Source organism: Phocoena sinus, chromosome 8 (assembly GCF_008692025.1).
Source record: "Phocoena sinus isolate mPhoSin1 chromosome 8, mPhoSin1.pri, whole genome shotgun sequence".
NCBI lineage: Eukaryota > Metazoa > Chordata > Mammalia > Artiodactyla > Phocoenidae > Phocoena > Phocoena sinus.
The window spans coordinates 4,429,955-4,457,014 of NC_045770.1; the positions used below are offsets into that span (position 1 = coordinate 4,429,955).

Below are 27,060 nucleotides of genomic sequence, written 5' to 3' on the forward strand. Positions count from 1 at the left end.
GGTACTTACTACGCTTCGGTTCTTTTTATTATCTTTATTTTTGCTAAACATTTTAATCAAGCTTCAAGTTCTTTTTCTCAAAGACTTCAACAAGTAACATTTGGCTGACTCACTCCAACCTCATCATGCATGTGTGACTCAACCCAAGTCATTTCTTCCAAGTCTTCAATTTTTATTCTACTTGACTCTGGGGTTTGTTTTACTCTATTGGCTTGGCCAAAAAGTTTATTCGGGTTCTTCCTGTAACATCTTATGGAAAAACCCGAATGAACTTTTTGGCCAACCCAATGTAAGTCCTCTATTTTTTGAACGTTACTTAGATCCTTTCGAAAGAAAACACACACACATAGACATAAAACAGCACACAAAAGTTTGTCTTTTCAAGACGAACTTCTTTGGGGATGGCTTCATTTTTAATGTCTTAAACAGAAAAATCTTTCAACTGTGTGTCCTAGAGTTTAATTTCTGTGGAAAGTCTGTGATTGCAGAGATTGTCCTCTTTTCCTATAAATGTGCGAGCTGCTTACACACTTAACTCACTAAATAATCTCATTTGTGTGTGTCTTTCAGAATGCAGCTCTTCAGCATCTGTTTATTCGGAAGTCCTTCCGGCCTTTTAAATGTTTGCAGTGTGGGAAGGCCTTCCGTGAAAAGGACAAACTGGACCAACACTTGCGCTTCCATGGGCGGGAGGGGAGCTGCCCATTGACCTGTGACCTCTGTAACAAGGGCTTCATCAGCAGTGCGTCCTTGGAGAGCCACATGAAGCTCCACTCGGACCAGAAGACTTACTCTTGCATTTTTTGCCCAGAATCCTTTGACCGCCTTGATTTGTTGAAAGATCACGTGGCCATTCATATCAGTGATGGCTACTTCACCTGCCCAACTTGTAAGAAACGGTTCCCAGATTTTATCCAGGTGAGTGTCTGCTACCGCGATGCCTGAACACTGCCTCTTTTAGGTAAAAGAAACTTCGAGTTTTGGAAGATTGAGACAGCATGTCATCTGCATTTCCATTCCTTCTTTGCAGCATCTTCTTAGTTGAGCGTGATATTTCTTCAGTCAACCTACTTTTGATAAGCAAAAGATTACTATGACCCTTAATTGTCCAAATGAGACATTGGCATTTAAACATATAAGTTGTATTACAAGTAATAAACACCCAGATCTGGTTATAATCTCTAAAAAGTCTTTCTTAATCCTTGCCAATACCCACTACTCATAAAATATATGGCGCTTGTAGAAGACATACTCCCATTTCCTGGCCTGGAAACATTTTCTCCCCATCACTTTGGTTTCCTGTCTTGTGCTACTAAGGTGATGCATTTTGGAAGGAAACAAAGAGACAGCTGGTATATAACATACTGGTTTTTTTTAACTTTTTATTATATATTGGAGTATAGTTGGTTAACAGTGTTGTGTTAGTTTCAGGTGTACAGCAAAGTGACTCAGTTATATAGATACATGTATCTATCCTTTTTCAAATTCTTTTCCCATTTAGGTTGTTACATAATATTGAGCAGAGTTCCCTGTGCTCTACAGTAGGTCCTTGTTGGTTATCCATTTTATTTATTTATTTATGGCTGCGTTGGGTCTTCGTTGCTGCGCTCAGGCTTTCTCTAGTTGCGGCAAGCTAGGGCTATTCTTCATTGCAGTGTGCGGGCTTCTCATTGTGGTGGCTTCTCTTGTTGTGGAGCACTGGCTCTAGGCACGTGGGCTCAGTAGTTGTGGCACGCAGGCTCAGTAGTTGTGGCACACGGGCTTAGTTGCTCCGTGGCATGTGGGATCTTCCTGGACTGGGGATCGAACCCGTGTACCCTGCATTGGCAGGTGGATTCTTAACCACTGGGCCACCAGGGAAGCTCAGGTTATCCATTTTAAATATAGCAGTGTGTACATGTCAATCCCAAACTCCCAGTCTATCCCTCCCACCCGCCGCCTTCCCCCCCGGTAACCATAAGTTCGTTCTCTAAGTCTGTGAGTCTGTTTCTGTTTTGTAAATAAGTTCATTTGTATCTTTTTTTTTTTTTTTTTAAGATTCTGCATATAAGTGATTTCTCTTTCTCTGACTTACTTCATTCAGTGTGACAACCTCTAGATCCATCCATGTTGCTGCAAATGGTGTTATTTCATTCTTTTTAATGGCTGAGTAATATTCTATTGTATATATGTACCACACCTCCTTTATCCATTCCTCTGTCAATAGACATTTAGGTTGCTTCCATGTTTTGGCTATAATATACTTCTGTATTAAGCACTGACCTCCTCCCCTGTATTATATTCTGGAGCAAAATGGGGTGAGGATAATTTCCAGAATATTCCTGATTTCATTTGGACTTCAAGTGTTAATATTGTTACATGCTAGTGAATGAACAAGTAAGTCTAAATATCTAGTAAAAATATTGTGTCTCTCTCTCTCTTTTTTTTTTAAATTACCAAAGCAAAAGGAGACTAGGATTTAATCATAGTTCTGTTAGTGTTGGGAGTCTTGGTAATTTTCTCACTTTACACAAACAATTAGAGAAGTTGCTTTAAGGTGGAATTTAATGGCACAAGAGACTCCAAAAATAATGAAGGAAAATGTCTTGCAGGAGTGGTTTGATATGACTCACTACTTAGCTCCCATCCATAACTATTCTTTGCTGGGTATTTATGGCAAAGAGAGTTCAGAGGCCATATTCCTTTGTTTAAGTTATCTAAAAGTGTAGGGAATACGTCCCAATTAAGGGGAAATGATGCTGGTGTTGTGTTTTCTCATATATGGGTAATGTGTTTTCTCCCGTCTAATTCATGTCTTTAATTCTTCAGAACCTGATTTGATAGAAAGATGTAAAAGGACCAGTTACTACAAGGGGCTAAGTTGCTTCTATGCATGTTGGAAGCAGGAAAAAGTGAGAAGGAATTATTTTTTGTCCTCTTATAGGTACTTTTTACCAAGATTCATTTAAATCCAAGGGAACTCTTGCTTTTAATCTTAAAAAAAAAGGAAAGAAAAATGGGTTCCACGTGATCAGGGCTTGGACTAAGCGAACATTTTCTTCTTCCTCTTCAAGTTCTGTGGGAGGTCGAGGTTGGTAAGGCTTTCTGGCCTCTGTGATGGGGATAGTGTTGCTGAGGCCCGTTATCAGTCACACCTGATTGGCTCCCAGGCCAGGTTGATGAAGATCCACGGCACGGCGTTTGGCTCCCTCTAGCGTCGCTGAGCTGCCTTTGGTCATTTCCCCTGACTTTCTGTGTCCTCACTGCCAGGTGAAAAAACACGTGCGAAGCTTCCACTCGGAAAAGATCTACCAGTGTACGGAGTGCGACAAGGCCTTCTGCCGCCCCGACAAGCTGCGGCTGCATATGCTCCGGCACTCAGACCGTAAGGACTTCCTGTGTTCTACGTGTGGGAAGCAGTTTAAGGTAGGAACCAGCAAGCAGCCTGGGTGTTCTCGGGCCACTGAAACTGACAAGCTGAGGATGAGCCTGCTCATTTCGTGGGTGTATCATCTATGCTCAAAGAACAGACTTGAGATGTACTTTGTGCCTCATGTTTGACTTAGTTGTTAAGATAAAATTAAGGGGAAAACTCACCTTAATTTCCCAAAATAATTCAAATACCCAAACAGAGTACTAATGCATCTTTTACAAGAATCCAAGTGTATAACGAATAGAACTAAATTGCTATCGAGGAACTCCTAAGAGGGCAATACATTTACCCACCAAATTTTTTACTGAGCACTTATTAAGTGTAGGAGCCTGATCATTGAGCCCTGGGGCATGAGGACTGTCATCCAACAGAGGTGGGAAATCTGTGGGATGTTGAGAGGGCTTAGACTATTTTGGGGAATGTTAATGACTTACAGGATTAAGATAAAAAATAATACGTATCAGAAATGGGCCTGGAATTTAGAAGAAAACAACGGACAAACCTACGGGAGACTCAGAGATAAGAGTTAAACAAATGAATGTGAAAATGATAAAATATGGTTCGTGGGGAAACCAGATGATTCTGCAAACATGTCCCTGAGAGACACTCTGCAGAATATGAGTAGGTCATGCTGTCATAGAAACTGGAAAAGAATCCGAAATGGATTCAGGAGGGGAGAACTAATTTTAAAGGGAGGCATTTGTGTAGAGTGTGGAGCTGGTGGGGATGCCTGGCATTGCACCTCTGAACTTAGCATGGTTCCAGATACACGGTGGTCATTCAAGAAATGTTTGTTAAATAAATGTGCTGAAAAATGAAGTAGTTACAGAAACATCCTCGTACCAAAATGTGGAAAGAACTGGTCTGGTAGAAAGGTTCAAAATCTTTCTAAGACCGATAGCAGTGTAATCGTATGTCCAGGAGCAGAGCCTCACTGGATAAGCGAGCTGGCATTTTTGGAATTTGTTTTTATTCAGGATGGGCTCTGCTACATTTTCTGTCTGTGGACTCACATCAACATGTATCACTAGAAGATTAGATGATCAGACTAAGAGCTGTGACCTAGACCGTGTGCCCCATCCATAGCAGGCAGTGTAACTGCTTACTTGAACTGCTAAATTTATATGATGAGAGATACTTACTTAAATTCATTTGGGATTTAGAGGAATGTCATTATGTGTGTTAAAACATGTGGTAATTGAGAACACACATGGCTTTGTAAATCCAATATTACCTACCATCCATTATCAGTTTGTCTTGTAGTTCTTTTTTTTTTTTTTTTTTAAACTTTTTGGCTGTACTGCAAGGCATGTGGGATCTCAGTCCCCCCCGACCAGGGATGGAACCCGCAGCCCCTGCAGTGGAAGTGTGGAATCTTAGCTGCTGGACTGCTAGGGAAGTCCCTGTCTTGTAGTTTTTAATACCAAACTTATTCCACGTGCCCTTTGATCACTTCTACATAAATGCAAAACCTTTCTTCTCAAAAATCATTGTGTAGTTTTCAAACTGGACGGTCATTTTCAAGCAAGGCTCATTGGAATGCACTTACTTGTTAGCGAACAGAGTAATTCCCAGCCAGGGTTGCCGTGTCCTCGGATGTAGCCTGGTGGGTTGTGTTACTGCTAACTTGTATTGATTTTTTTTTTTTTTACCCCTTCAATTAAAAATCTTCTACTCCCACTCCCCACCCCTCTGCCTTCTCAAAAATCCTCTCTAAACAGCGAAAAGACAAACTACGGGAACACATGCAGAGGATGCACAACCCTGAGAGGGAGGCCAAGAAAGCTGACCGCATCAGCCGCTCCAAGACGTTCAAGCCGCGCATCACGTCCACCGACTACGACAGCTTCACGTTCAAGTGCCGCCTGTGCATGATGGGCTTCCGGAGACGAGGCATGCTGGTCAGTGCCGGGCTCCGGACCGCCCACCCCTGCCCAGGCCATGGCTCTGGCACAGTATTCGGCACTAAACCTGTCACTGGGTTTCGTCCCTGGCCGGGGACAAAGCGGAGGCGAACATTTCCCAGCCTGGGGCTTCTCTCCCCCCTGGTCACCCCTTGCTGCCTTTGCCATGGTTCATTTCCGGTGTTTCTTGGAAGAGGTCTGTTGATCACTTTTCATTGCTTGTTTTGCTTTGCTTTGCCCCTCTCCTGCTCTGCTCTGTGCTTCCTCTTCCTGTTCTCTCCTGTGTTCCCGAACGTACTCCCTGGCGGGGTCGTTGCCTTGCAGCCCCCCCACACCAGTTGTTCCAGATATGACACAGCAATAGAAGGGAACTTTCCGCCAAGGCAGGGTATGCGAACTGGGTTAGCTGAAGCACCAGGAGAGCCGGGTCTCCGCTCTCAACTCATTGGGCCCTGATGACAGTGTTTGCAGAATATATCTGTATCTCATTCAACGTCCTCGGTAAGGCCAGGGCACTGAATAATGAAGGAGAGGCTTGCATCAGGAGAATTCTGGAAAGAAATTCCTGCTAGTGTGATTTTCCATTTTTCCACCAGCAGCTCTTTCAGTCAAAGGCTATCGGTGGAATCCACAGCAACCCAATTCACCTTCAGTGATTTGCTGAATTACTGTTAACTCCTGTTAATGCGTCGGTGTCAGAGGGTCCCGGCAGTGCCGGTTCTGGCCAAAGGCCTCATGTTTTGGGGTGTCGCTTCAGAGAGTTTCAGCTGCTTGCACTCAGTATCGGAGGTATTTGTTCAGCGTCTGTTGGTCACGGGGTCTCTTCTTCTCATTTGCTTTTTTTTTCCTTTTAGGTAAATCACTTATCAAAGAGGCACCCAGACATGAAGATAGAAGAGGTGCCAGAGTTAACTCTACCCATCATAAAGCCCAACCGTGACTACTTTTGTCAGTATTGTGATAAGGTAAAAGGAAACTGTCCATAGGAGGATACCTCTGTGGGAGCCACGCTCAGGGCCAGTTTGTCTGCATGTATATATATATACCAGGATCTTGCAGTTTCTCTTAACATATGGTTCCCTGTCTCTCAGTAGTCTCCCATTCAGACAAGAAAGAGCTAGGAGTGCAGCCTCATTTTAAGCCAAAATTTTTTTCTTAAGAATTAGTCAGCTCTGTTTTTCTTGTTCCTTCTCTCTGTGATTTTTGCCGTTAAAGAAGAGGCTTATTACCAAGAGCTTAGTATACGAATTCATTTTAAATTCCTAAGCTCTAAAATGAGGGTGTTTGTCATCCTACTTGTAAAATACAGAGTAGATTTTAGATTTCTAGGAGATTGAGTAGGATGTGAAAAAGTCTTGTGGTGGAATACTCTGCTTGTACTATTCTATTCTTGAGTTTTGCATAGTTACAAAAAACACAGGAATAGAATATACATTTATTGTTTCATTGTAATATTGTTTCCTTATACGGTGTCAGCTGTATCAGTTATAAGCTGTGCATAAGTAGTATCAACTTAAAAGTAAGAAACATTTTTTAAGCACAGATTCACCACTACAGGTTCTAGTTGCTATTAGACTTGCCATTTTGGAAGATGCCATTTTGGCATCTAGTAGTCAACTATGTACGTCACATGAGAGCTTTCACAGAAAGGCTAAAGGGTGAACTGGCCTTACAAGAAATTGTTTCTATGACTGTATATTCACCTCTTAAGCTTCAGGGTAAAGGTGAAGGTGTTTTTACTATTCCTATCTTAGATGTGTAAAAATTCAAGGCAGATGCCTCACATATCTATGTTATGTTCTTACGTTATTCTGATTTACGTTATATCCCCATTATCCTTCAGCATATCTGTTAATATATTTTAGTTTGGACTACGTGAATACTTTCTCTCATTTCCTTGTAATGAAATTGTTAGATTGCCTTAAGCCAGGAAGTGGAAGTATACACTGCTTCCATGGCAAAGCTTTTGAATTTGCAGGTTTATAAAAGTGCCAGCAAGCGAAAAGCCCACATTCTGAAGAACCATCCTGGGGCTGAGCTCCCACCAAGCATTCGGAAACTTCGTCCCGCTGGCCCTGGAGAACCAGACCCCATGCTGAGCACCCACACCCAGCTCACGGGCACTATAGCTACCCCGCCCGTGTGCTGCCCTCACTGCTCCAAACAGTACAGCAGCAAGGTACGGGGAAGGCTTTGGACCATGTCGAAACCAGGGTCATGGTTTAAGGGAACATTGCTTAAGAGAAGATGGTACTTATCCAGATGCCATGATGGCATCTTCTGAATTGATGGGGGTGCTAAAGGAGCTGCTTCCTGAGAACAGGGAGCATAGCACAGAACGGGAAGGGAATACGGTGGACTTTCCCGGGAATTAGTACCACCTGAGCGCTTGAATGGTTTCCTGTGCCCTTGGCCCGAGGTGGGGCTCCGATTTGAATATTCCCTGCTCGTGGTTTATGAGCTCAGGCTTGCAGCAGCGCTACATAAGAACTTAAATGATGGTTCTTGAAAAGGGGGTCATTGTTGCTGCGGGGGAATGCAGTCATTGATTGCTGCAGGTATTGGTGGGATCAGGGGATGCTGTGAGGTATTCTGACCTTGCCTGATAGCGTGGGGGGGGGGTCACACAAGTCTTTTCTTTCTTTCCAGCGTCTTCTTTTTTCCCTTTCATACCATTGTCCCGCTTCAGGAAGGGCAGGCAGAGCCAGTGTTACTCTTTTTTTTCTTTTAAACATAACGTGAAGGACTATAGGAACCATTGGAGGGCTTGCATTTGAGAAAGATCGAAAATAACCTATTCTAGTAATTCTTCTTGGTTTTCGCCATAACTTTTCAGACCAAGATGGTACAGCACATTCGAAAGAAGCATCCAGAGTACGCCCAGCTACCCAACACCATACACACACCTCTGACAACAGCCGTGATCAGTGCGGCTCCAGCTGTTTTAACTACAGACAGTGCTACCGGAGAGACTGTGGTGGTAAGTGTGTGACCGGTAAGAGCGACTCCTGTCCTCTGCTGCCCATCACAGCTTCAGTGCCAAGGCCATGTCTGTCTTGCTATTTAATTGGCTGCAGATGTAGCCCACCGCCCTTCAGGGTTCTCTACCGGGCATGATGCTTGACGATTGGGTCTCCCAGTCGGTGCTTTCCAAAGCTCTCTGTAAAAGGAGTAGCAGGAAATTCTCAGTGCTGCTTGTTCACTTCAAGATTGTCAGAACTGGGCCTCCCTGGTGGCGCAGTGGTTGAGAGTCCGTCTGCCGATGCAGGGGACACGGGCTCATGCCCTGGTCTGGGAGGATCCCACATGCCGCGGAGCGGCTGGGCCCGTGAGCCACGGCCGCTGAGCCTGCGCGTCCGGAGGCTGTGCTCCACAACGGGAGAGGCCACAACAGTGAGAGGCCCGCGTACAGCAAAAAAAAAAAAAGAAGATTGTCAGAACCTCCGGGGTAACTCCCTGGGCCTGACAGACAGACAGCCAGAGGTATATAGGTAATTTTCCAACACCTTCTTAACTCTGGGTATTTTTCTATCCGAGCTCAGGGCTTATTTGCGGTCCCATGATCCCACCAGTTAGACAAACCAACTTTTTGTAGGATTTCAGAGCACTGAAATAGCCACAAGCAGCAGTGTTATCAACTGATGTGCTTTTTTGTGATTTTTGCAGACAACAGACTTGCTAACCCAGGCTATGACAGAACTGTCCCAGACCTTGACGACGGATTACCGAACGCCGCAAGGGGACTACCAGAGAATCCAGTACATTCCTGTGTCGCAGTCTACATCTGGTCTACAGCAGCCTCAGCACATACAGCTTCAAGTGGTGCAGGTGGCCCCGGTACTGTCCTGCGTTTATTTCTCTTTACCTGCGTGAATGCCATATTGCCACCAGCCAACACAGCAGCTGGGGTCAGCTAAAACACCTAATTCTCAGAGCTGGGGCTGGGCCCTACATACTGTGCATGTCAGCTTGGAGTCTAAGGCATTTGTAAAGCCCTGGCTGTCGAGGGCTCTGGACTCACCAGTGTAAGAGATTTCTGTCAACAGTATCCAGAGATTTTCGGCTCCAGTGTATACCACTATCCTGCCCTACTGCAGGCCAGCACTGAGCCTCTTCTGAACCCTTACCCTTGGCACCCAGGTGGACTACTTGGTGAGGAGCCTGTTTGATCAGCCCCCTACCCAGGCATCAAATGACGTCTATCAGTTGGAGGTTGTAAGGAATAATTGTGAATTTTGAATATCGCTTAGTACCTTATTAGTAGCAAGTTATAACTGTTCCTTCTACAACGTAATTAATACATCATTCTTACTGATTCAGGAGCTAAAAGAAAAAAGTCCTCCCAGAACTATTGTTTCATTTAATTATACTAAGGAAATGTACTCAAGGCACAGATAAACAGACGTTTTGCTTTGAAATAAATTGGACTCTGAAAATTTAAAACTAATATGAAAGCAGGAAAGAGGAAGTTGCCACTGTCATTGACTATTCTTTATCCTTTTTTTTTTTTTTTTTTAATAGGAGCGTTCTTAATTTTAGGCTTTGGAGGAATCTATGAATCCCTGAAGATGTCTGTAAATTATGATATATATGTACATTATTTTAGAAAAAGGGTCTGTTGTCTGTGATACATAAAAGGTTAGGAACCACTGTTCTAGTGGTTAAGTGTGACAAGCTGAAAGCGAATTTTCTCCTTTGATCTCTTTTAACTGATAAAGGGTAGGCCATTAAAATTAATTGAAACTTAAGGGAAAAAAGAGTTTTGATTCCTGAGGAATATTAGGAATATTAGGAGCTATATTCCCTCATCTCCTCCTCTTCCAGAATGAAATCGCGTTACTGTCTTATGGTTAGTAAACATAACTTTTAAAACTATTTTTTTCCCTGATGCTTGGCAGCTTGGCCCTGGTGTGGGCCCTCCGGGAGTGAGCCCCGGCTCTGAAGCCCTGCCTGTTCTGCTGCTGGGATGTTGTTTTAGCTACACCTTTTCTCTGGAAGGCTTTCCTTTAACCTTAGTCAGCGTGGGTCTGGGTTTCTCCTCCCGCAGGCCACTTCCCCTCACCAGTCCCAGCAGTCCACGGTGGACGTCGCCCAGCTCCACGACCCTCAGACCTACACACAGCATGCCATCCAGGTGCAACACATCCAGGTCACGGAGCCCCCCGCCCCGGCCGCGCCCGCCTCCCAGGTACGCTGCTCCCACTGACTACTCCAGGGACTAGTCTCAGGTTCATGTGGCCTCAGGGACCCTGAAGATGTACTAAGAGCGAAGACATGCAATCTTCACACCTGGTCTCCTTGACTGTGGAAATGATATCATTATTTTGCGGGCCTTTAAACAGTCTCACCTCTGCCTCCAATTTTTCTGTTGGTATTAGGGATGCACTTCCATTAAGTGCTTAGCTTCCCCTGTCCAGATGGAGCCCTGGGCTCTGATCTCCTAGAGACAACATTGGCCTTTGCTTCCTGTTCTAAATGGCTGTATGACAGTCGGCAATTGCTAGGCTGTTTGTATAATTTTGGAACAGTGACTTTGTGGAGTATTACTGTGTTTGTGTGATAGAGACTATCATTGAGATTACAGAGTTACATCCATTCAAAAATGTTTATTAAATTCTTACTCTTTGCAGGAAACTTTTCTAGGTCTTGCCCTCAAGGAGCTTAGCGTCTAGTAGGGATATAACACCTATATATAAGTAAATAGAGCATGAAATGAAGGTATCTGAGCCATAGAGGATGCCTGTAGACCCACCCCTGACATTCCCAGGTTCCAGAGCACAAATGAAGGCCTGCATACCATCATCCTGAGTGGTTAAAAGTTTCAATCAAGTTCACAAATCATTAAATAAACACGTTCTGTCTTCCCTGCTTGACATAGGTACTTTCATAATGATAAAATTGAAAAATATACATAAAGTAACAATGGCTACTAAATAACATGGATAGTGCCAATTCAAAATTAAATGCATTTTTCTGCCAAACACGTGGTTGGCACTGGCAGCGGCCCGGTATGGGTGGGAGGAATGGAGGAGAAAGGATGTCTCTCTCTCTTTTGCTGGCTCCAATTGCTGTGGAATCCATAGGATAAACATGCACTTTCTCTGCTGCCTTCCTATTTATTGGGGGGTGGGGGGAGGCCTGACGTCTGATTGCTCCCCTCTCCACCCCCTCAGTAAGGTTTCTGGTGACTTCTCCCAGCCCAGGACAGGCAGCCTCTATCCACAAGGGGCCGTGAGTTTCCCACGCCCACTAGCTTCACACTTATAAGTTTCTCAAAGGAACCCAAGGCTGGAGGGCCAGGACAGACTCAGTTCCTTGTCAGGATGAGGTGGCCCAGGGACAGCCGTCCCCAAGCCTGCTTCCCCTTTCTCCTCACTCAGGCTCCTTCCTGCACTCATAGGGCCTGTGTACCATGTGGACACCCCATCCCATGTGTCTCAGCTCCATCCACACCCCTGCAAATGGTGATCCATGGCCACCCCTTTGGTCCCAGGTGCCCGAATACTGTGAGAGGGGCCACATCCAGGAGACAGGACCCCTGCAGGAGGCCAAGCCTAGGGAAGAGACTTGTGTGGGTCCCAGAAGTGGGTGCAGGGCCATTTCCAAGGTCTATGAGGCCTCACGTGAGAAGGGCACAGCTGGAGAAGGGCCAGCCAAGATCCCTGCAGGAGTCCCTCTTGCCTGGGTCTGAGGACCACGTGGATGTGTCATTAGGTTAGCGGAGTACAGGTGAGGGAAAGACGGTGTTTAGCAGGGAATCAAGGAAAATTTTGTAGAAGTGGTGTTTGAATTAGGTCTTGAAGGAGGGGTATGATTTTGATATGGTAGCTGGAGAGGCATTATGATCTGACCATACTCTCACTGTGAGTAAAGACACAGAGGTGGGAAATTGTGGTGTATTTGTAAAGACTGTGTAGGTTAGTGACAGGAGATGGTGTTTGGAAACAGCACTGGAGCTGGAGCGTGGAGGGCCTGAATGGCAGATAGATAGTGGGGCGGGGGCTTTATCCTGTAGGTGGGATGTATCCCCGTGTTTATCTCCACTAACTGGGGGAGTATCCAGTGCACATCAATGGGGATTCTGACTTCCGGATTCTACTTCAGTTTGTGTTACAGGTTAGCTTTGTGACACCGGCAAGTTATTGGGCTACTCAGGGTTTTTCTTAATGTAATGAAGATAATTATACTTTCATTCATTTACTTTTATAACAAGCATACGGAAATTAAGTTTTTGGATACCCTTGTAGATAATCCTTTGGAAACTAGGATTTCCTAGTTATGATTGCTTGTCATTAATTCTGTTCTTTTTTAAAATATTACTAGTTTAGCAGTGCTCCCTTCAGTGTTACAGTCCTCATGATCACGATGTACTTTCTTCAGTGGCTAGTTGACACTTTAACGCATCCTGGTCTCTTTTCTCTCGAGGTGGCAGGGCAGCCGCTGAGCCCCTCCCCGCAGCAGTCTCAGCAGGGGCTCAGCCCCTCCCAGGTCGCAGGCAGCTCCTCGCAGGGCCAGGCCCTCCAGCAGCAGCCCCAGAGCACCACGGTCCAGCACACGTACCTCCCCAATGCCTGGAATTCCTTCCGCGGCTACTGTAAGTGAGGGTGGCCCTCCTGGGTGCGGGTGGGGAACCTGCAGCCACGGGGAGGAATTTCATCAGCTTTATCATCCATTTTATGGCTTAAAGGGTCATTGGCCATTTTCTACACTCTGCAGAACCTGTACTTCAGTGAGTTTCATGGCACAATTCAAGGTGGCGTCTGATTCAGGGCCACCCTGAAATGACATTTTTCCAAGACTTCAGGAATATTGCTGGAGGAAGTGTAGGCGGGTGGTTTAAGTAATAGAGTAGGTGGATTGAGGGTATGAGGTCATGATTCACCTCTTCCACCAATATTTACTGAATATCACTGTGCTAGACCCTGCGTGTACGAAAGATTAATACTGACGTTCGTATAAGTAACACAACGCAATAATAATGTTAGCTAACTTTCATCAAGCTCTTACCATGTGCCAGGAATGATTCTAAACTGCATCTGTATCACATCCAGTGTTCACAACAACCTCCTAGGAAAGTACAATCGTTGCTTGCATTTTACAGATAAGACAATTTAGACGCAGTGCAACTCGTCCAAGGAACATAGCTACTAAAGGGAGGCCTGGAACCCAGGCAGTCTGGCTCCAGAGTTTACACTGTAAACCAGCCCACTGTGCTGCCCCTCCTAACGAGATAGTCATGGACTCACAGAGACGATTATCTCGTGGAGATAGATATATGAGTAGCTGATTTCAAAACCCTGAGGTTAGTGCTACCAGAAGCAGTTTAGCCTGACTGCCAAAGGTCGAACACGTAAAAAATCTTGGTGAGGACAACAGCCTTGGGTATGAGCTGAAAAGTTTGAGACCCTTATCATTGAAGATCTGGGAGAAACAGTAACAGTTAGAGCTCAATAGTAGGAGCTAGGAGGAATAAGGGCTGTGTCGATCTCTCTCCTACCACTGATTTCTTTTTTTGGGTCCATCTCTGCTGTGATCGATCTTTGGCTGTGTTATGTAGATCTGGTTGTGGAGACCAGGCCCAAAGGCTACCATTTAGTTATCTTTACCATCTATTCTCCTAAATATTGGTGGTCACAAAGAGAGCTGAGTCTAGTTTCTGTCAGGGAAGGACTCCTCCTCATGATAAATCCCAGTAGAATCCTGGTACATAGATAGACATTTATACTCAGTTTAATTCCTATGGGAGGAACGTGGAAATGATGCTGACAGCCACTGTAATAATAGTAAGAACTAGCATTCTAACTCGATGAGACAATCTGAAAATTTTTATTAGGAAAAAGGTTTAAAATATACAAAAATAGGGAATTCCCTGGCGGTCCAGTTGTTAGGAGTCCATGCTTTCACTGCTGAGGGCCTGGGTTCAATCCCTGGGGGGGGAACTAAGATCCTGCAAATTGTGCGGCACGGCCAAAAAAATATGTGTGTGTGTGTGTGTGTGTGTGTATACACACACACACACACAAATAGAACAGTATAATGAGCGCGCCTGTACCCATTATCCAGCTTCAGCAGTTATCATGGCCAGTCTCATCTGATACGTACATGCTGTCATCCTCTCCCAGTCCTCCAACTATATAATAATTCATACCATTTCATCCATAAATATTTTTTTAAAAACCCCACAACTCTAAGTGTCCTTATCACACCTAAAAATAAATTACAGTAATTCTTTAATACCATCAGATATCCAGCGTTCATATTTCTGTGATTGTCTCATAAATGTCTTTTTTTAAAAAATATTTTATTTATTTGTTTATTTGGTCGTGCTCGGTCTTAGTTGTGGCAGGCGGGCTCCTTAGTTGCGGCATGCAAACTCTTAGTTGCGGCATGTGGGATCTAGTTCCCTGACCAGGGATTGAACCCAGGCCCCCTGCATTGGGAGTGTGGAGTCTTAACCACTGCACCATTGTGGAAGTCCCATAAATATCTTTTTAATAGCTGGTTTTTCAAATTGGGTTCCAAATAAGGGCCATACATTGCAATCGATTTTACCTTTTGAGTTTCTTTTAATACATGTGTTCTCCTTCTCTCTTTTAAGTTGTAATTAACATGTTGAAGAAACTGGGTCATTTGTTTGTAGAGTTCCCCACATTCTGGATTTTGCTGTTGACATCCCTGTATTGTCATTTAAGATGCTTTCCTCTGTCCCTTTTATTTCCTATAGATGGGCAGTTAAACCTAGAGGCTTGATCAGATTCAGGTTCAGTTTTTTCCCCAAAAAACACTCCATAGCTGTTGGTGTGTAGTTCCATCGGGAGGCACATAATGCTTTTCTGTCTTTTTCCTTCGCTCCACTATTTCAGTAGGGATTGCAAAGTTGTCATATTCTATCATTCTTTATACACTTATTGCTAGAAAACTTCCATAACGAAAACAATTTTACCTTAACCATCAGGTTACTCTGAGGTACAATTTGTACAGGAACGGCAGAATAGATGCTTTAAATACTCGGCTCATCTCCTTTATTTAGCAGTTTTCAAAATAATGAGTTGTTTCCTAGTATTATCCAAGGTGACCAATGCCGGGCATGTGTGTTTTAGTATCGCTGGGTACTTATGAATTTCAACCCACTGGATGTGCTTCAAACCACTGTAGTCAGGGCTTCCCTGGTGGCGCAGTGGTTAAGAATCCACCTGCCAATGCAGGGGACAGGGGTTCGAGCCCTGGTCCGGGAAGATCCCACATACCGTGGAGCAACTAAGCCTGTGCGCCACAACTACTGACCCTGTGCTCTAGAGCCCGCGAGCCACAACTACTGAAGCCCGTGCGCCTAGAGCCTGTGCTTCGCAACAAGAGAAACCACTGCAATGAGAAGCCCGTGCACAGCAACAAAGACCCAACACAGCCAAATATTAAATAAATAAATAAATCCATTGCAGTCATTATCCTTGTTGATGCTCAGATTATCCCATCTTTGGCTAGTGGGAACATCTTTCTGTATCTTTCCCACATGACTCTGCAGTCTTTTATAGGGTCTTACACGCTGGTATGACACCAGATTCCATGCTCACCTCGTACATTTCTGACCCAGGTTTGGAATCAGCCATTTTCCCAAGAAGTCCTGGTTCCTTTGAGTAGAGGATGTGATTTAGAGGCTGTCAGCTGGGTGCTAGGGTGAACTCTGTTTTTAATTAGCTTTAATCACACGGTAGTGAAGTAAAATTCATGTTAGACTAAGTTGTGATTGCTAGGCAATAGTGGATACATTGTGCCAGTAATCAAATGTGACTGTAAAAGATAAAAATATTGAGCTAACAGGTGAATCTTTGTAACTTCTCTCAAGGTTTTAAAATTTTTGAATATTTGTCTTTCTGGATATTCAGAAGCCACATTTGAAGGAGATGCATTGATTGTTTCCGACATTTGGTAACTCTCTACTAGCCTCATGTGATCAATTCTTAAGCAGAGGTGCTTTCGCTGTATCAAGAAATCATATCGACATAAGACTCTCAAAGCAAGCAAATCCATGGAAAGTGACTCAGTAGGGAATATGGTCACTGGTTAGGTATTTGTTTCTACAACTTGAATGAAAATCTGAGACCATTGAACTATGGTTCCTTCTTGTTTTTCAGCATCGGAGATTCAGATGATGACGCTCCCCCCGGGTCAGTTTGTGATTACAGACAGTGGCGTGGCAACTCCGGTCACCACTGGCCAAGTGAAGGCGGTGACTCCAGTAAGCTGTGCTGCTCGGAGGGTTTTCCTGTTCCCCACGCTGCACCACCCTCGCCCTCCCCCATCTTCTCCCAAACTCTTCACATCTGAGTTAGAGGCACCTCCTCTGCATTCCTATAATTTCTTGTGGTGCTATATTATAGCACAGTTTATTTTTTTTTAATTTTATTTCTTTTTTACTTTTTTCTTTGAAGTGTAGTTGATATACAATGGTGTGCCAATCTCAGCTATACAGCAAAACGACTCAATTTTACGTATATATACATTCTTTTTTACATTAAAAACTTCTGTATTTTTTAAAACATTCTTTTCTGTTATGGTTTATCCCAGGAGGTTAGATATAGTTCCCTGTGCTATACAGAAGAACCTTGTTGTTTCTCCATTCTAAATGTGATAGCTTGCATCTGCTAACCCCAAACTCTCAGTCTGTCTCTCTCCCTCCCCAGCCCCCTTGGCAACCACAAGTCTGTTCCCTACGTCTGTCAGTCTGTTTCTGTTTTGTAGATAGGTTCGTTTGTGCCATATTTTAGATTCCACATGTAAGTGATATCATATGCTATTTGTCTTTTCCTTTCTGACTTACTTCACTTAGTATGATAATCTCTAGTTGCATCCATGTTGCTGCAAATGGCATTATTTCATTCTTTTTTATGGCTGAGTAGTATTCCATTGTATATATGTACCACATCTTCTCCATCCATTCCTCTGTCTATGGGCATTTAGGTTGTTTCCATGTCTTGGCTATTGTGAATAGTGCTGCTATGAACATAGGGGTAGCACAGTTTATTTTAATTATTGGTTTACTATCTTTTCCCAGTAGGCAATTAATTCCTTGAAACCTAGGTCTTTGTCTTTATCTCTTTATCTTCAGTGCTGTTGCACAGGAGGCTGGGCTATAGCAAATGCTCCATAAAGATCTATTCAATTAATAACTATAATGAACCTCCTAGATCCATATACATATATATACATGTAGATAAGCATCTTTTTAATGTGCTTCTTAGAAAGTATATGAGTCTTTGTGACTATTGGTCCTCAATGTTGATTATATCTGCTACCTCTGTTTTTATCTTCACTGGTTTCTTCTGGCCTGCCAATGTTGATTATATCTGCTACCTCTGTTTTTATCTTCACTGGTTTCAGTGTTGAAACCAGTCAATGTTGATTATATCTGCTACCTCTGTTTTTATCTTCACTGGTTTCCTCTGGCCTGCCAATGTTGATTATATCTGCTACCTCTGTTTTTATCTTCACTGGTTTCTTCTGGCCTGCCTCTGGAAGACAGAGTGTGTAAATTAAGAAAAATACTCTTAAGTGACTAGGGATATTGAGGTGTTCCCAGGGGAAGAGTATTTCCCAAGAGGCCTCAAAGAGTAGCAGGGTAGTCTAGTGACCTCAGAAACCGGATTTATTTATTTATTTTTCAAAGCACACTGAGAGCTCACCCATTTCTCAGCACATGAATTCACATTAACTAGACTTAGGAGAGATGTATAAATCCAGAGTAGCACTATTGTCAATGGAAACAATAACTAATATAAAATGGAATAGTCTCATTGGCATGATCAGTGAAATTTTTTGCTCTTTGTGGGGACTCACTGACTCTACCTTTTTTTGGCCAGGAATCCATTTGGGAAACCGATTATGTAGCCAAGGATGTTCCCTTCCATCTGCCACAGTATACATACAAATTTGATGTACAGTTTTGTTTATAGATTCTCTGAAGCCTACCTATGAACTGCCTAGGTGTCCATGGACCCTTGGTTGAGAACCAGCTCCCTCCTGCTAGAGAAGGACCCACACAGGAAACCAAATCCTGATCAAAGAGTGGCTTGATGAGTGTGGACTCAGAACATATGGCCCTCGATAAATCAAATGGGTATTTGGCTGTGGCTTTCTCCCTGGACAGTGCTTGGAAAGGATGCTGCCAGAGTTTTCCTCTGTGACTTCTTTCTTTCTCAGCCTGTGTAGCTGACCAATTCTCCCTCTTACAGACACATTCTTTCTTTAAAAATGTTAATGTAGGGACAGAGTTAGCTGCAGGTCTATGGACATGTTTTTTTCATGATCAGAGGGAAAGTGAAGAAAAATTAAGACAATGTATGTTTTCATAAAGTTAAATTTATTCAGTGCAAAAGACTTTTATTCTAAGATTGTGTTCTTCCTATGCTTTTGAGTGTTAAAGTGTCCCTCATTTGACAGTAGCATTTAAAAAATGATTTTACTTGGCAAAATAAAATTTGGGAACATTTATTCTTTAATTTTGCTGGTCTTTGAAATTCTGAAGTCTGGGAACCACTGATCTTGACTTGGGCATCATTCTGCCTCTTTAAGGAGAATTTAAATATCTCTCCTTTGATCCATTTTGTATTAATCTTAAACATTAATTGACAGATAGTCACCTTATTTTATGAATTTCTGAATTCTCAGGGACAATACCATAGCACATTTCCTTTGCCAGGTAGGTTACCATCGTGATGCAAATTTCTGTCCCTGAAGTTCCTCACTGTATCATTTGGTACGACCAAGGTGCTCCCTTAAGTTACCTCTGTAGTCTACTTCTCTAAAGGAATTAGGCAAAGCATCTCCCATAGGCACCTAGTTTGGTTCCCCATGTAACATTTCTTTGCATATTCCTTCTCCCCACCGTGCCCCCATAACTCTACCCCCCACTTTAGCCCTCAGATTTCTAAAGATCTTTTTCTTCCCCCTCTAGGGTCATTATGTGCTATCAGAAAGTCAATCAGAATTGGAGGAAAAGCAAGCTTCTGCTCTCACTGGTGGAGTCCAGGTTCAGCCAACTGCACATGGTGACTTGGACCCCCAGACCACCAGCCAACAGCCCGCCCAGTACATCATTACAACCACCACCAACGGGAATGGGAGCAGCGAAGTGCACATCACTAAACCTTAACTTCCATCCTTGAGCCAGAATCAAACAGTCACATCATGTCTTTTCTAATTCATATGTCTGGAACATCTGGAAGCTTCTGACACTTAGAACTCTTTTTTAAGATTTATCACTCAAGAGTTTGGAAATCACAGTTTTGACGCTTATACATACACTGGGGCTTATTTTATCAAGGTCATCTTTACCAAATGGACTCTTCAAACCCTAGGAGTTTCTGCCAAGGAATGGAGAGCTTTCAGGGGAAAGTAGATTTCAAGACAGAGAAACCTTGCCTTGCTCTTGAGTTGGTTTTTTAACACATAGATAAGCCTTACTTTTCCTTTGTGGAAATATTAAGCAGTGTATTGTGTTTGTACCAAAGGTGGATAAAGGATGTGCCAAGTCCATGGCCACTGGACTTGTTGATTCCAAGCCATGGCACCAAAGGCGAAGGTGCATTTTATGGGCGTGTGTTAGGTCACAACTGCTTCATCTTGTGAGTTTGCATTCTCAGTAACTTAACAAAGGGAGCCCATTGAATATGAAAATTAAAATGATGAAGCAAAGGTTTCATCAGTGATGGTCTGAAGGAAAAACTGTTACCTAAATTTTTCTTATTGCTGATTTTTAAAAAACTTGCCCTTTTTGGAAAACCGTTGTTGGGCTATTTTGGTAGTGCTTTCCACAGACCCTGGCCCTCAGTGGACTAGGCCAGAACCTCATGTTCTGATAGATCTTACTTTATTACTCCACAACTGTGGACTCCCTGTACAAGAAAAGGATGCTTGGTGTCAAGAGAATTTAGACTCCCAGGTTACAGGTTGGCCTCCCATTCTCTGGTTGTACTTGTATGAATAAGGAGATATTGGAGATGACAGTAGCAAGAAAAATGATTGATACTAAAACAACTATATAGAGCGTAAAAAGCACTGAGACCTTGTCCTGCCTTTCAGGATCCATTTACCACTCATTGGTAACGGGTGAATCCTTGCTCGTACTAGGTGTACCTGCAACCCTCGCTCACAGCATGCAGTGTATTTTAGTACTTCTAATGCTGTCTTAAAATGAACATTCTTTCAGGTTGGATAGAAAGGTGGTCCTCCTTATTGCTTAACACTTTCAACTTGAAATGTATTGCAATTCATCTGGACCTTTTGGTAAGCTGACTAACTTCACACCTAGGGGAAAAATAAAAATGTGGGGACCATTTATAATACGTTAGAGTAATTATAAGGGATCTGGAAGGAATCCGATCTTAATAATTACATTGTCAGTTGGGAGAGGGAGAAAAACTGCCTCAGTGATAGCGTTTCTTATTGTTCCTGTTTGGGAGTCTTATTAGCTATGAATTCAATGGGGAAAATATTTCCCTTCTTTTTACTGTACATTCCAGCTGTGCACATAAAACACTGCAGAAATCAGTATGTAGTTTAACAACTTTTTGTGACATACTAATACATTTTTAGAATAATTATGGCATGGTAGAATTTATCATTCCAGAACAGAAAGACCTACCTTCAGTTTCAAATGAAGTTAAATAATTTATTTTATTGACATTTCTGGGTAAAAACTGGTTCTATAAATTAAGAAGTATAGTAGCTTCTTTATGGTAAAGATACCTTTTTGAAAAGAAAACAATTCTGTGAAGTAACTTTACTAATATGTAGACTTTGCACTTTATTATTGAGACCTCATTCATTTAGTTATCCCTGACAATTTAGGCACTAAGAGAACTTGAGAGTTACTTGGTAATTGTGTAGAAAATGAAAATGGACTCTATATCTTTGGTAACAGAGGTAATGCTGATGTTTTCAATAGAAAATATTGACTCTGTGTCACAATATAGAGATTTTTGAGTCCCAAAGTCCTACAGTGTGATGATTATAAATATCCTAGTGTCCAGTCTAGAGAGACTTGCTAGGTGAAAGCATATTAGACTTTCCCAAAGGTCCAGTTTAGTTTTTATAACTTAAATTTGGTCCTGTTGGTTCCTTTTTAATTTGAACCAGCAAGGTATTCCTCCCTCCCCTCAGGAATAACTCACTGATTAAAAAGGAAAACTATCACTGAATGGAATGTTCATTTTATGCCAGTTATTTCAAGTTTTAAAATACACAGAAGAGAAAAAGGATTGCGGAAGGACCTCTGTTTCTTTCCCATCTAAGTTCTTTTTTTTTCCCCTTTTGTTTTTTTTGTCCTTATGTGGAATACAACTCTAAAACTAATTTGTATATTATCAACCAGAGATGCAGGTGTGGCAGTCAAGCCAAACAACATTGCTTTAAGATCAGGTATTCTGTATATTTATTCTAAGGTAATGGCTTTTCAAAAGGACTTGGATTTGAAGAGATGGCAGATTATAAGCCATCTAAAGACCCAATTTGGAAAAAATGTCTGTAGCCAATGTTTATACTGTGGCCTCGCCTAAGACGCACTGGCATTGTAGACTTGGATCAGTGCAGTGTGAGCATTTTGGAGTAGGTTACATAGAGATTTTACATTGTTACTGTTTCATTTGTGCCCACATAAACAGATATTTCATCCTGTAAAATTCCTGTTATTCCGGAGAAACCTATTGTTTTGATTTTCTGGAATTGTTTTCTGATTTGGAATTATCCTTTCAAAAAACTCTTAAGATATGTAGGGCTAAAAAGCACTTCATGAGATGCTGAAGCTGACCCACAGGTTGAAAATGTTGACCCTATCCTGTTATTTAAATGTGAACATTTACTGTACATTCAGTGAGTTATAGTGTTAATAGTCTTGTGCTACTCAGCAGGTGTAAAAATTAATAAATATTTTTTTTAATAAACATCTTTCTGTTTGTATGTGTACAAGTTACAAGAGCTTCTGAGATCATTACTATTTTTTTTAAATAGTACAACTTACATTGTTTTGACTCTTTGGTTCACTCTGGTGTGGTCAGAGACATAAGGTCAGGGAATTTATGGTTGGTAATATGGAATGATGTTCCCCTCCCCTTTTACTTGGTGGTTTCTAATTCGAGACCCCTCCCAACAATCTAACAGGAACTAGGGGCAGGCACTCAGCCAGCTCGGGAAGAGCGATTGGCTTTATTTGGAAACCACTGTTTGCCAACCAGGGAGGAACACCAGCTTGACTGACATGTTTCCATTTCGTGGAGAGAACTGAGGATGCTCTCTGCACGACAGGTTGGAAGCAGCTGTGAAAGAAGTGTGAAGCGGTTCTAAGTAAAACCTTGTTTATAAGAAAGCGGCCTAGATTCTTAACGAGAGGAAGATTAATCGAGTTTGATTAAGAAAATGTGTTTCTTCGATGTGTGTACTGTCTTTCCGGACGTCGAGGGTCCAGGGACCGGAGAGAGACGGGAGAGAGAAGTGGGGCCACGCCCGGGTGGGTTGCGGGGCACAGGCTGTGGTTCGCGTTCTCCTCAACGAAACTCGAGAAATCGCAAAATGGGAACTAATAGTGCACACAGCTGTGGTACAAAGACAATGATGGAAAGTGCTCAGCCTAGTGCCTGGAGCAGGCTATGAGATATGCAAAAACGTTAGCTAGTAACTAGCTAACGTTTGCATATTCACTCACTCACGGAGCTCACGCATGGGCTCCGGAGCCTCAATTCGCGGCCAGGTGACTGGCGACACCACCCTCCGGAAGCTTCTAAGCCAGGTGAGACCAACGAGACGCCTGCAAACTGCATCCCAAGGCCCAGCCCCACGGCCGCACGCCTCTCTAGGTTAGGCCCCGCGAGCCCCGCCCCGCCCCGCCCCCGGCACTTCCAGGCCCCGCCCCATGCAGTTCAGGCCCCGCCCCTCAGGCCCCGCCCCTTCCGCCGCCCGAGCCCGGAGCGTGCGCGCACCGAGACGCCTTGCGGGAGCGAGCGCGTCAGGGAACCCGCGGGCCGAGAAGCGCAGCGGGTTCGGAGACTAGCGCCCGCGGCGCAGGTAAGGCCGGGCCGGGGCGGTGAAAGGTTTAAAGTGTTGCCGGGGAGCGGAGGGAGGGAGGGAGCGAGCGAGAGTCTGGGCCTTCGAGGGTCGCTGCTCCTGTGGGCACGGGACAGGGGAGCGGGCGTGTCGGGAGGCGGGTGGCCCGGGTGGGTGGGGGTTAGAGTTAGGCATGGTGTTGGGGGAGGGGCTGTGGGCGCGGAGGTGCGGTTTAGCGGGGCGGGACCCGGGCCTCGGGCTTGTGAGAGGCCGGCTAGGGAGGGGTTTGCAGTTTGGAGCCGGCGGTTGCTCCGGAAGGAGTCTGGGGTTTGGCTTCTGAGTTGGGGAGGGTCCAGGAGGGAAGGTTATCCCAGGTGCAGAGGAAAGGCCGTTGGGAGAGGCCTTCCCGGTCTAGTAAAGATGGACCTCTTTGGTCCAGGACGCCGCAAGACTTAGAAGTCCTTGGCTTCCGGTTTTCAACCCTTCGGAAGCTGCCTGCTTTTTGTATTTTGAGATCCTCTTCAGAATAGTAGCAGGGCACAGGTTGCCACTCGAATAGATTAAATTTAGCTACACGTTCACTAATTGAATTGAAGTGAAGCTAATTGAAGAAGCTAGCTTCACTAATTGAAGTGAAGCTCATTGAAGAAACTTGTGAGCAAGTTGTGAAACAGGTGATCCTCCTGAGAGTCAGGTAAAACACTGGCTTTGCAGCTCTTACCCTCTTCTGTGCCAGTTCTGGCTATAAAGAGGACTTTATTCTGAGCATCAGGTTGCATCTACACTTCTTTTCTTTTTAAAAGTTTTGTTAAATGCAAATGCCATGTGCTTTCTTACCTGCAGTCAGTTATTTAGGCACCAGGGGTGTTCAGGATGCGGTAGTTCATCATGTGCTGAAGGGTGATGGGACACAGTTGCTTGGTGATGACGCAGCTGCTTTGAACACTAATCTTTCCACTGTACCTTTATGTAGATCTGACATCTCTTCCAGATAACTTGAAATAATTAGTGCAAACGTGCTTATTTTAGTAGTAGTATTACAAGTCTACTCTTTATCATTTGAGAGTTTCAGGATGAGAAGTCATTACATGAGTACGTGAAGTTATATAAATGCATCCATCTGGAGGTTATTCATTGCAGGATTCCAGGATTGGAAATAACAGTAGAGAGGACCGGGTCCAGCTGTCCTTCATCCTACATAGTTAAGGAAATTGACAGCCTGTGAGGTGAGATTTGCCCAAAGTCACTGAGATGAGGCTAGGAGTTTGGTGTTTCATCTGTTAAATCTGTTGTGTTTTTTTTTTTTTTTTTTCTCCTTTCTATTTGGTAGAAATCAGAGAGAGAGAATGGTTTTAGCCATTTGTGGAGTGGTTGAATTCAGCCTCCCTGTGGCCCTGTTAACTGTGGCTTCAGCTGTGCACCTGATTCCAGCCATCAGCCTTATGAGATGCTCTCTGAAAAAGTTTTCCTATGTACTTTTCTAAAGGTAGCCAGCAGTGTTTAGTTGTTACAGGAAGGAGAAAAATAGCATTTCATCTACATGGTTATAAGTATCAGCTGGACCAACTAAAGTGGGTTGGCCGCTGACTTTGCTGGCTGTCCTGGTCAGGTGCTTGGATCCTACAGAGTTTATGGGGACTGACAAAGTCATATTAAGATGCTTGCTTTTCCTGATTTAAACTGAGAGTTTATCCAGGAGGTGTTGTATGTAGTGTTAAGAACATGGGTTTGCAGTCATGCAGACTTGAGTTTCAGTCCTACCTCTGGGGTTGGGCAAGTTGCTTATCTATTTTGATCCTAGGTTTTAGTATCTGTGGAATAGATGTAATAACCCTATCTTGTACATTTACAAGAATTAAATCAGGTGTATGAAAGGTCTGGCACTTAACAGGCCCTCATTAAATAACTTAGTGTTACTGTCTGAATTTTACTACTCTGTGGATTTTTAGTGAAATTTCTTTTGTGAAGGAACAACAGCTAAAAAAAAAAAAAATAAATTATGTTAGAGTGAGAGATTATTGGCCTGGGAAGTCTAAATTAGGGACCGTGATCTAGTTATTTAATCTTTGAGTCTCGTTGTGCTCCTGTGTAAAATGGAGGTGTAAGAAATTCTATAAATTGGGGAGTCACTGTAGAAGTATTCTGAGTAATGAGAGACCTACTGGCTAAGATCTGAAATTCAGATGAGGGTGCAATGGTGGAAGGGAGGGAGAAGAGCTGTTTAGCTGTCGTTAGGGTGTATGGATAAGGTAGAATAGATTTGAGATTGAATATTTTCTGGGCCAGAATATTTTGTGAAAGAGCGTTAGTATCAACAGATCCCTGGGACTTCTGCCTTTCTGTCTCGAGGTCTGACTGCATTTATTTGTCTAGGCTACCCGTGAAACATAAGCAATGGATTCCTTGGACCATATGCTGACGGATCCCTTGGAGCTGGGCCCGTGTGGAGATGGCCACGGCACGCGGATCATGGAGGACTGCCTCCTGGGGGGCACTAGGGTTAGTCTGCCCGAGGACCTTCTGGAGGATGTGAGTAGTGACAGCGGCACCATCTTTTTCTTTCTAGCAGTTCCTCTCAGCCTTTTCCACACTGCAAGTTTTCAGTCTTTTGTGCTCCCTTCTTTCTGATTTTTACATTGCAACCAGAGTGATCTTTTTTTATTTTTAAGTTTAAGTCTGTTTAATAGTCTGATTAAGGAAGAAAGTATAAGCTACATTCTGCATGTTTAATAACATGTAACTCTATAATGACATACGCCATATTTTGACAAGATAATTTTCAGCAGTTAGCAAAAGTTTTATATTTAAGGGCAGAATTGTGTATATCTTTACATTAGAATGTTTACCCATGTTGTGAATCATGAAACAAAATGCAAACATATTATCTCTGTCCATAAGGTAACCAACTTGCTAGTCAGTTAATAGTACCTTCCCTGGGATAGCATTAATGGTGTGCTTTTGACCACTTTTCACAGGCAGTCATCATTATTATGGTGGCATTTATTTAGTGCTTATTATGTGCAAGGCACTAGGTATGCTGAAACGTGTTTATCCTCTTGTTTATCTTGCCATAGTTCAAACATATGGACAGGCGTAGAGTATCATATGGCGAACATCTGTGCATCATTCGGTTTGGGGAGATAATTTCATTTAGTTATATTTGGTTCAGATTTTTCTTTCATAATGTGTCAAAAATTGTAGATAAAATTAAAGCCACCATTTTGCCCTTATTCCCTCTCCTACCCAAAGTAACAGGTACTGAACTTGGTGTATTATCTTTCCCATTCATGTTTTCTTTGCATGCTCTTACAAGTAAACCTCTTCGTGTCATTCATTCAGCCAGCAAACACTTGTTTTATTGAAATACCTACTTTATGCCAGAAGCTGAGCTGCCAGGAATCAAGTGGTATGCAGAAACAGGTTTGCAGGGGGAGATCTTGGCCAGGGAGCCAGAGGAGCTTTGGTGCCTGCTTGCTGAGACGCCTGGCAGGTGGCTGGTTTCTGGGTTCTCTCCTGCTTAAACCCTTCGGTGGCTCCCCATTGTCCTTAGGATAAGGTCACAAGTACTTGACATGCTTATAGGTCCCTTGCTCCTCTCTCTGCTGTCTGCTGCTTCCCTTTCCTTCCCTGTTGTTGAGCTAGCCAGACGTTGCCTGAACTCTTTTTTTATTTTTTATTTCATTTATTTATTTTTAAAATTATTTATTTATT

The 27,060-nt window shown here is 43.3% G+C and overlaps 2 protein-coding genes across 8 annotated transcripts in view; both read left to right on the forward strand.

Moving 5' to 3' along the window:
* The window catches only part of PRDM10 (PR/SET domain 10), an 88,181-nt gene extending 65,924 nt beyond the window's left edge, over positions 1-22,257 (forward strand). For all 3 annotated transcript variants that reach the window (XM_032641098.1, XM_032641099.1, XM_032641100.1), the window contains 11 exons: positions 571-918; positions 3,250-3,405; positions 5,134-5,313; positions 6,171-6,281; positions 7,295-7,495; positions 8,153-8,296; positions 8,983-9,153; positions 10,364-10,504; positions 12,742-12,910; positions 16,449-16,552; positions 19,268-22,257. In XM_032641098.1, the coding sequence (XP_032496989.1) occupies positions 571-918; positions 3,250-3,405; positions 5,134-5,313; positions 6,171-6,281; positions 7,295-7,495; positions 8,153-8,296; positions 8,983-9,153; positions 10,364-10,504; positions 12,742-12,910; positions 16,449-16,552; positions 19,268-19,465 (1,923 nt within the window). In that variant the 3' untranslated portion in view covers positions 19,466-22,257. The remainder of the gene's footprint in view (positions 1-570; positions 919-3,249; positions 3,406-5,133; positions 5,314-6,170; positions 6,282-7,294; positions 7,496-8,152; positions 8,297-8,982; positions 9,154-10,363; positions 10,505-12,741; positions 12,911-16,448; positions 16,553-19,267) is intronic.
* Positions 22,258-23,275: 1,018 nt separating this feature from the next.
* Positions 23,276-27,060, forward strand: part of NFRKB (nuclear factor related to kappaB binding protein) — a 35,908-nt gene continuing 32,123 nt past the window's right edge. For 4 of the 5 annotated variants that reach the window (XM_032640447.1, XM_032640451.1, XM_032640450.1 and 1 more), the window contains exons 1-2: positions 23,276-23,370; positions 25,723-25,878. In XM_032640447.1, coding sequence (XP_032496338.1) covers positions 25,744-25,878 — 135 coding nt within the window. In that variant the 5' untranslated portion in view covers positions 23,276-23,370; positions 25,723-25,743. Of the gene's footprint in view, positions 23,371-24,489; positions 24,576-25,722; positions 25,879-27,060 lie in introns of all 5 variants that reach the window. The other variant, XM_032640449.1, reaches the window with a different exon arrangement.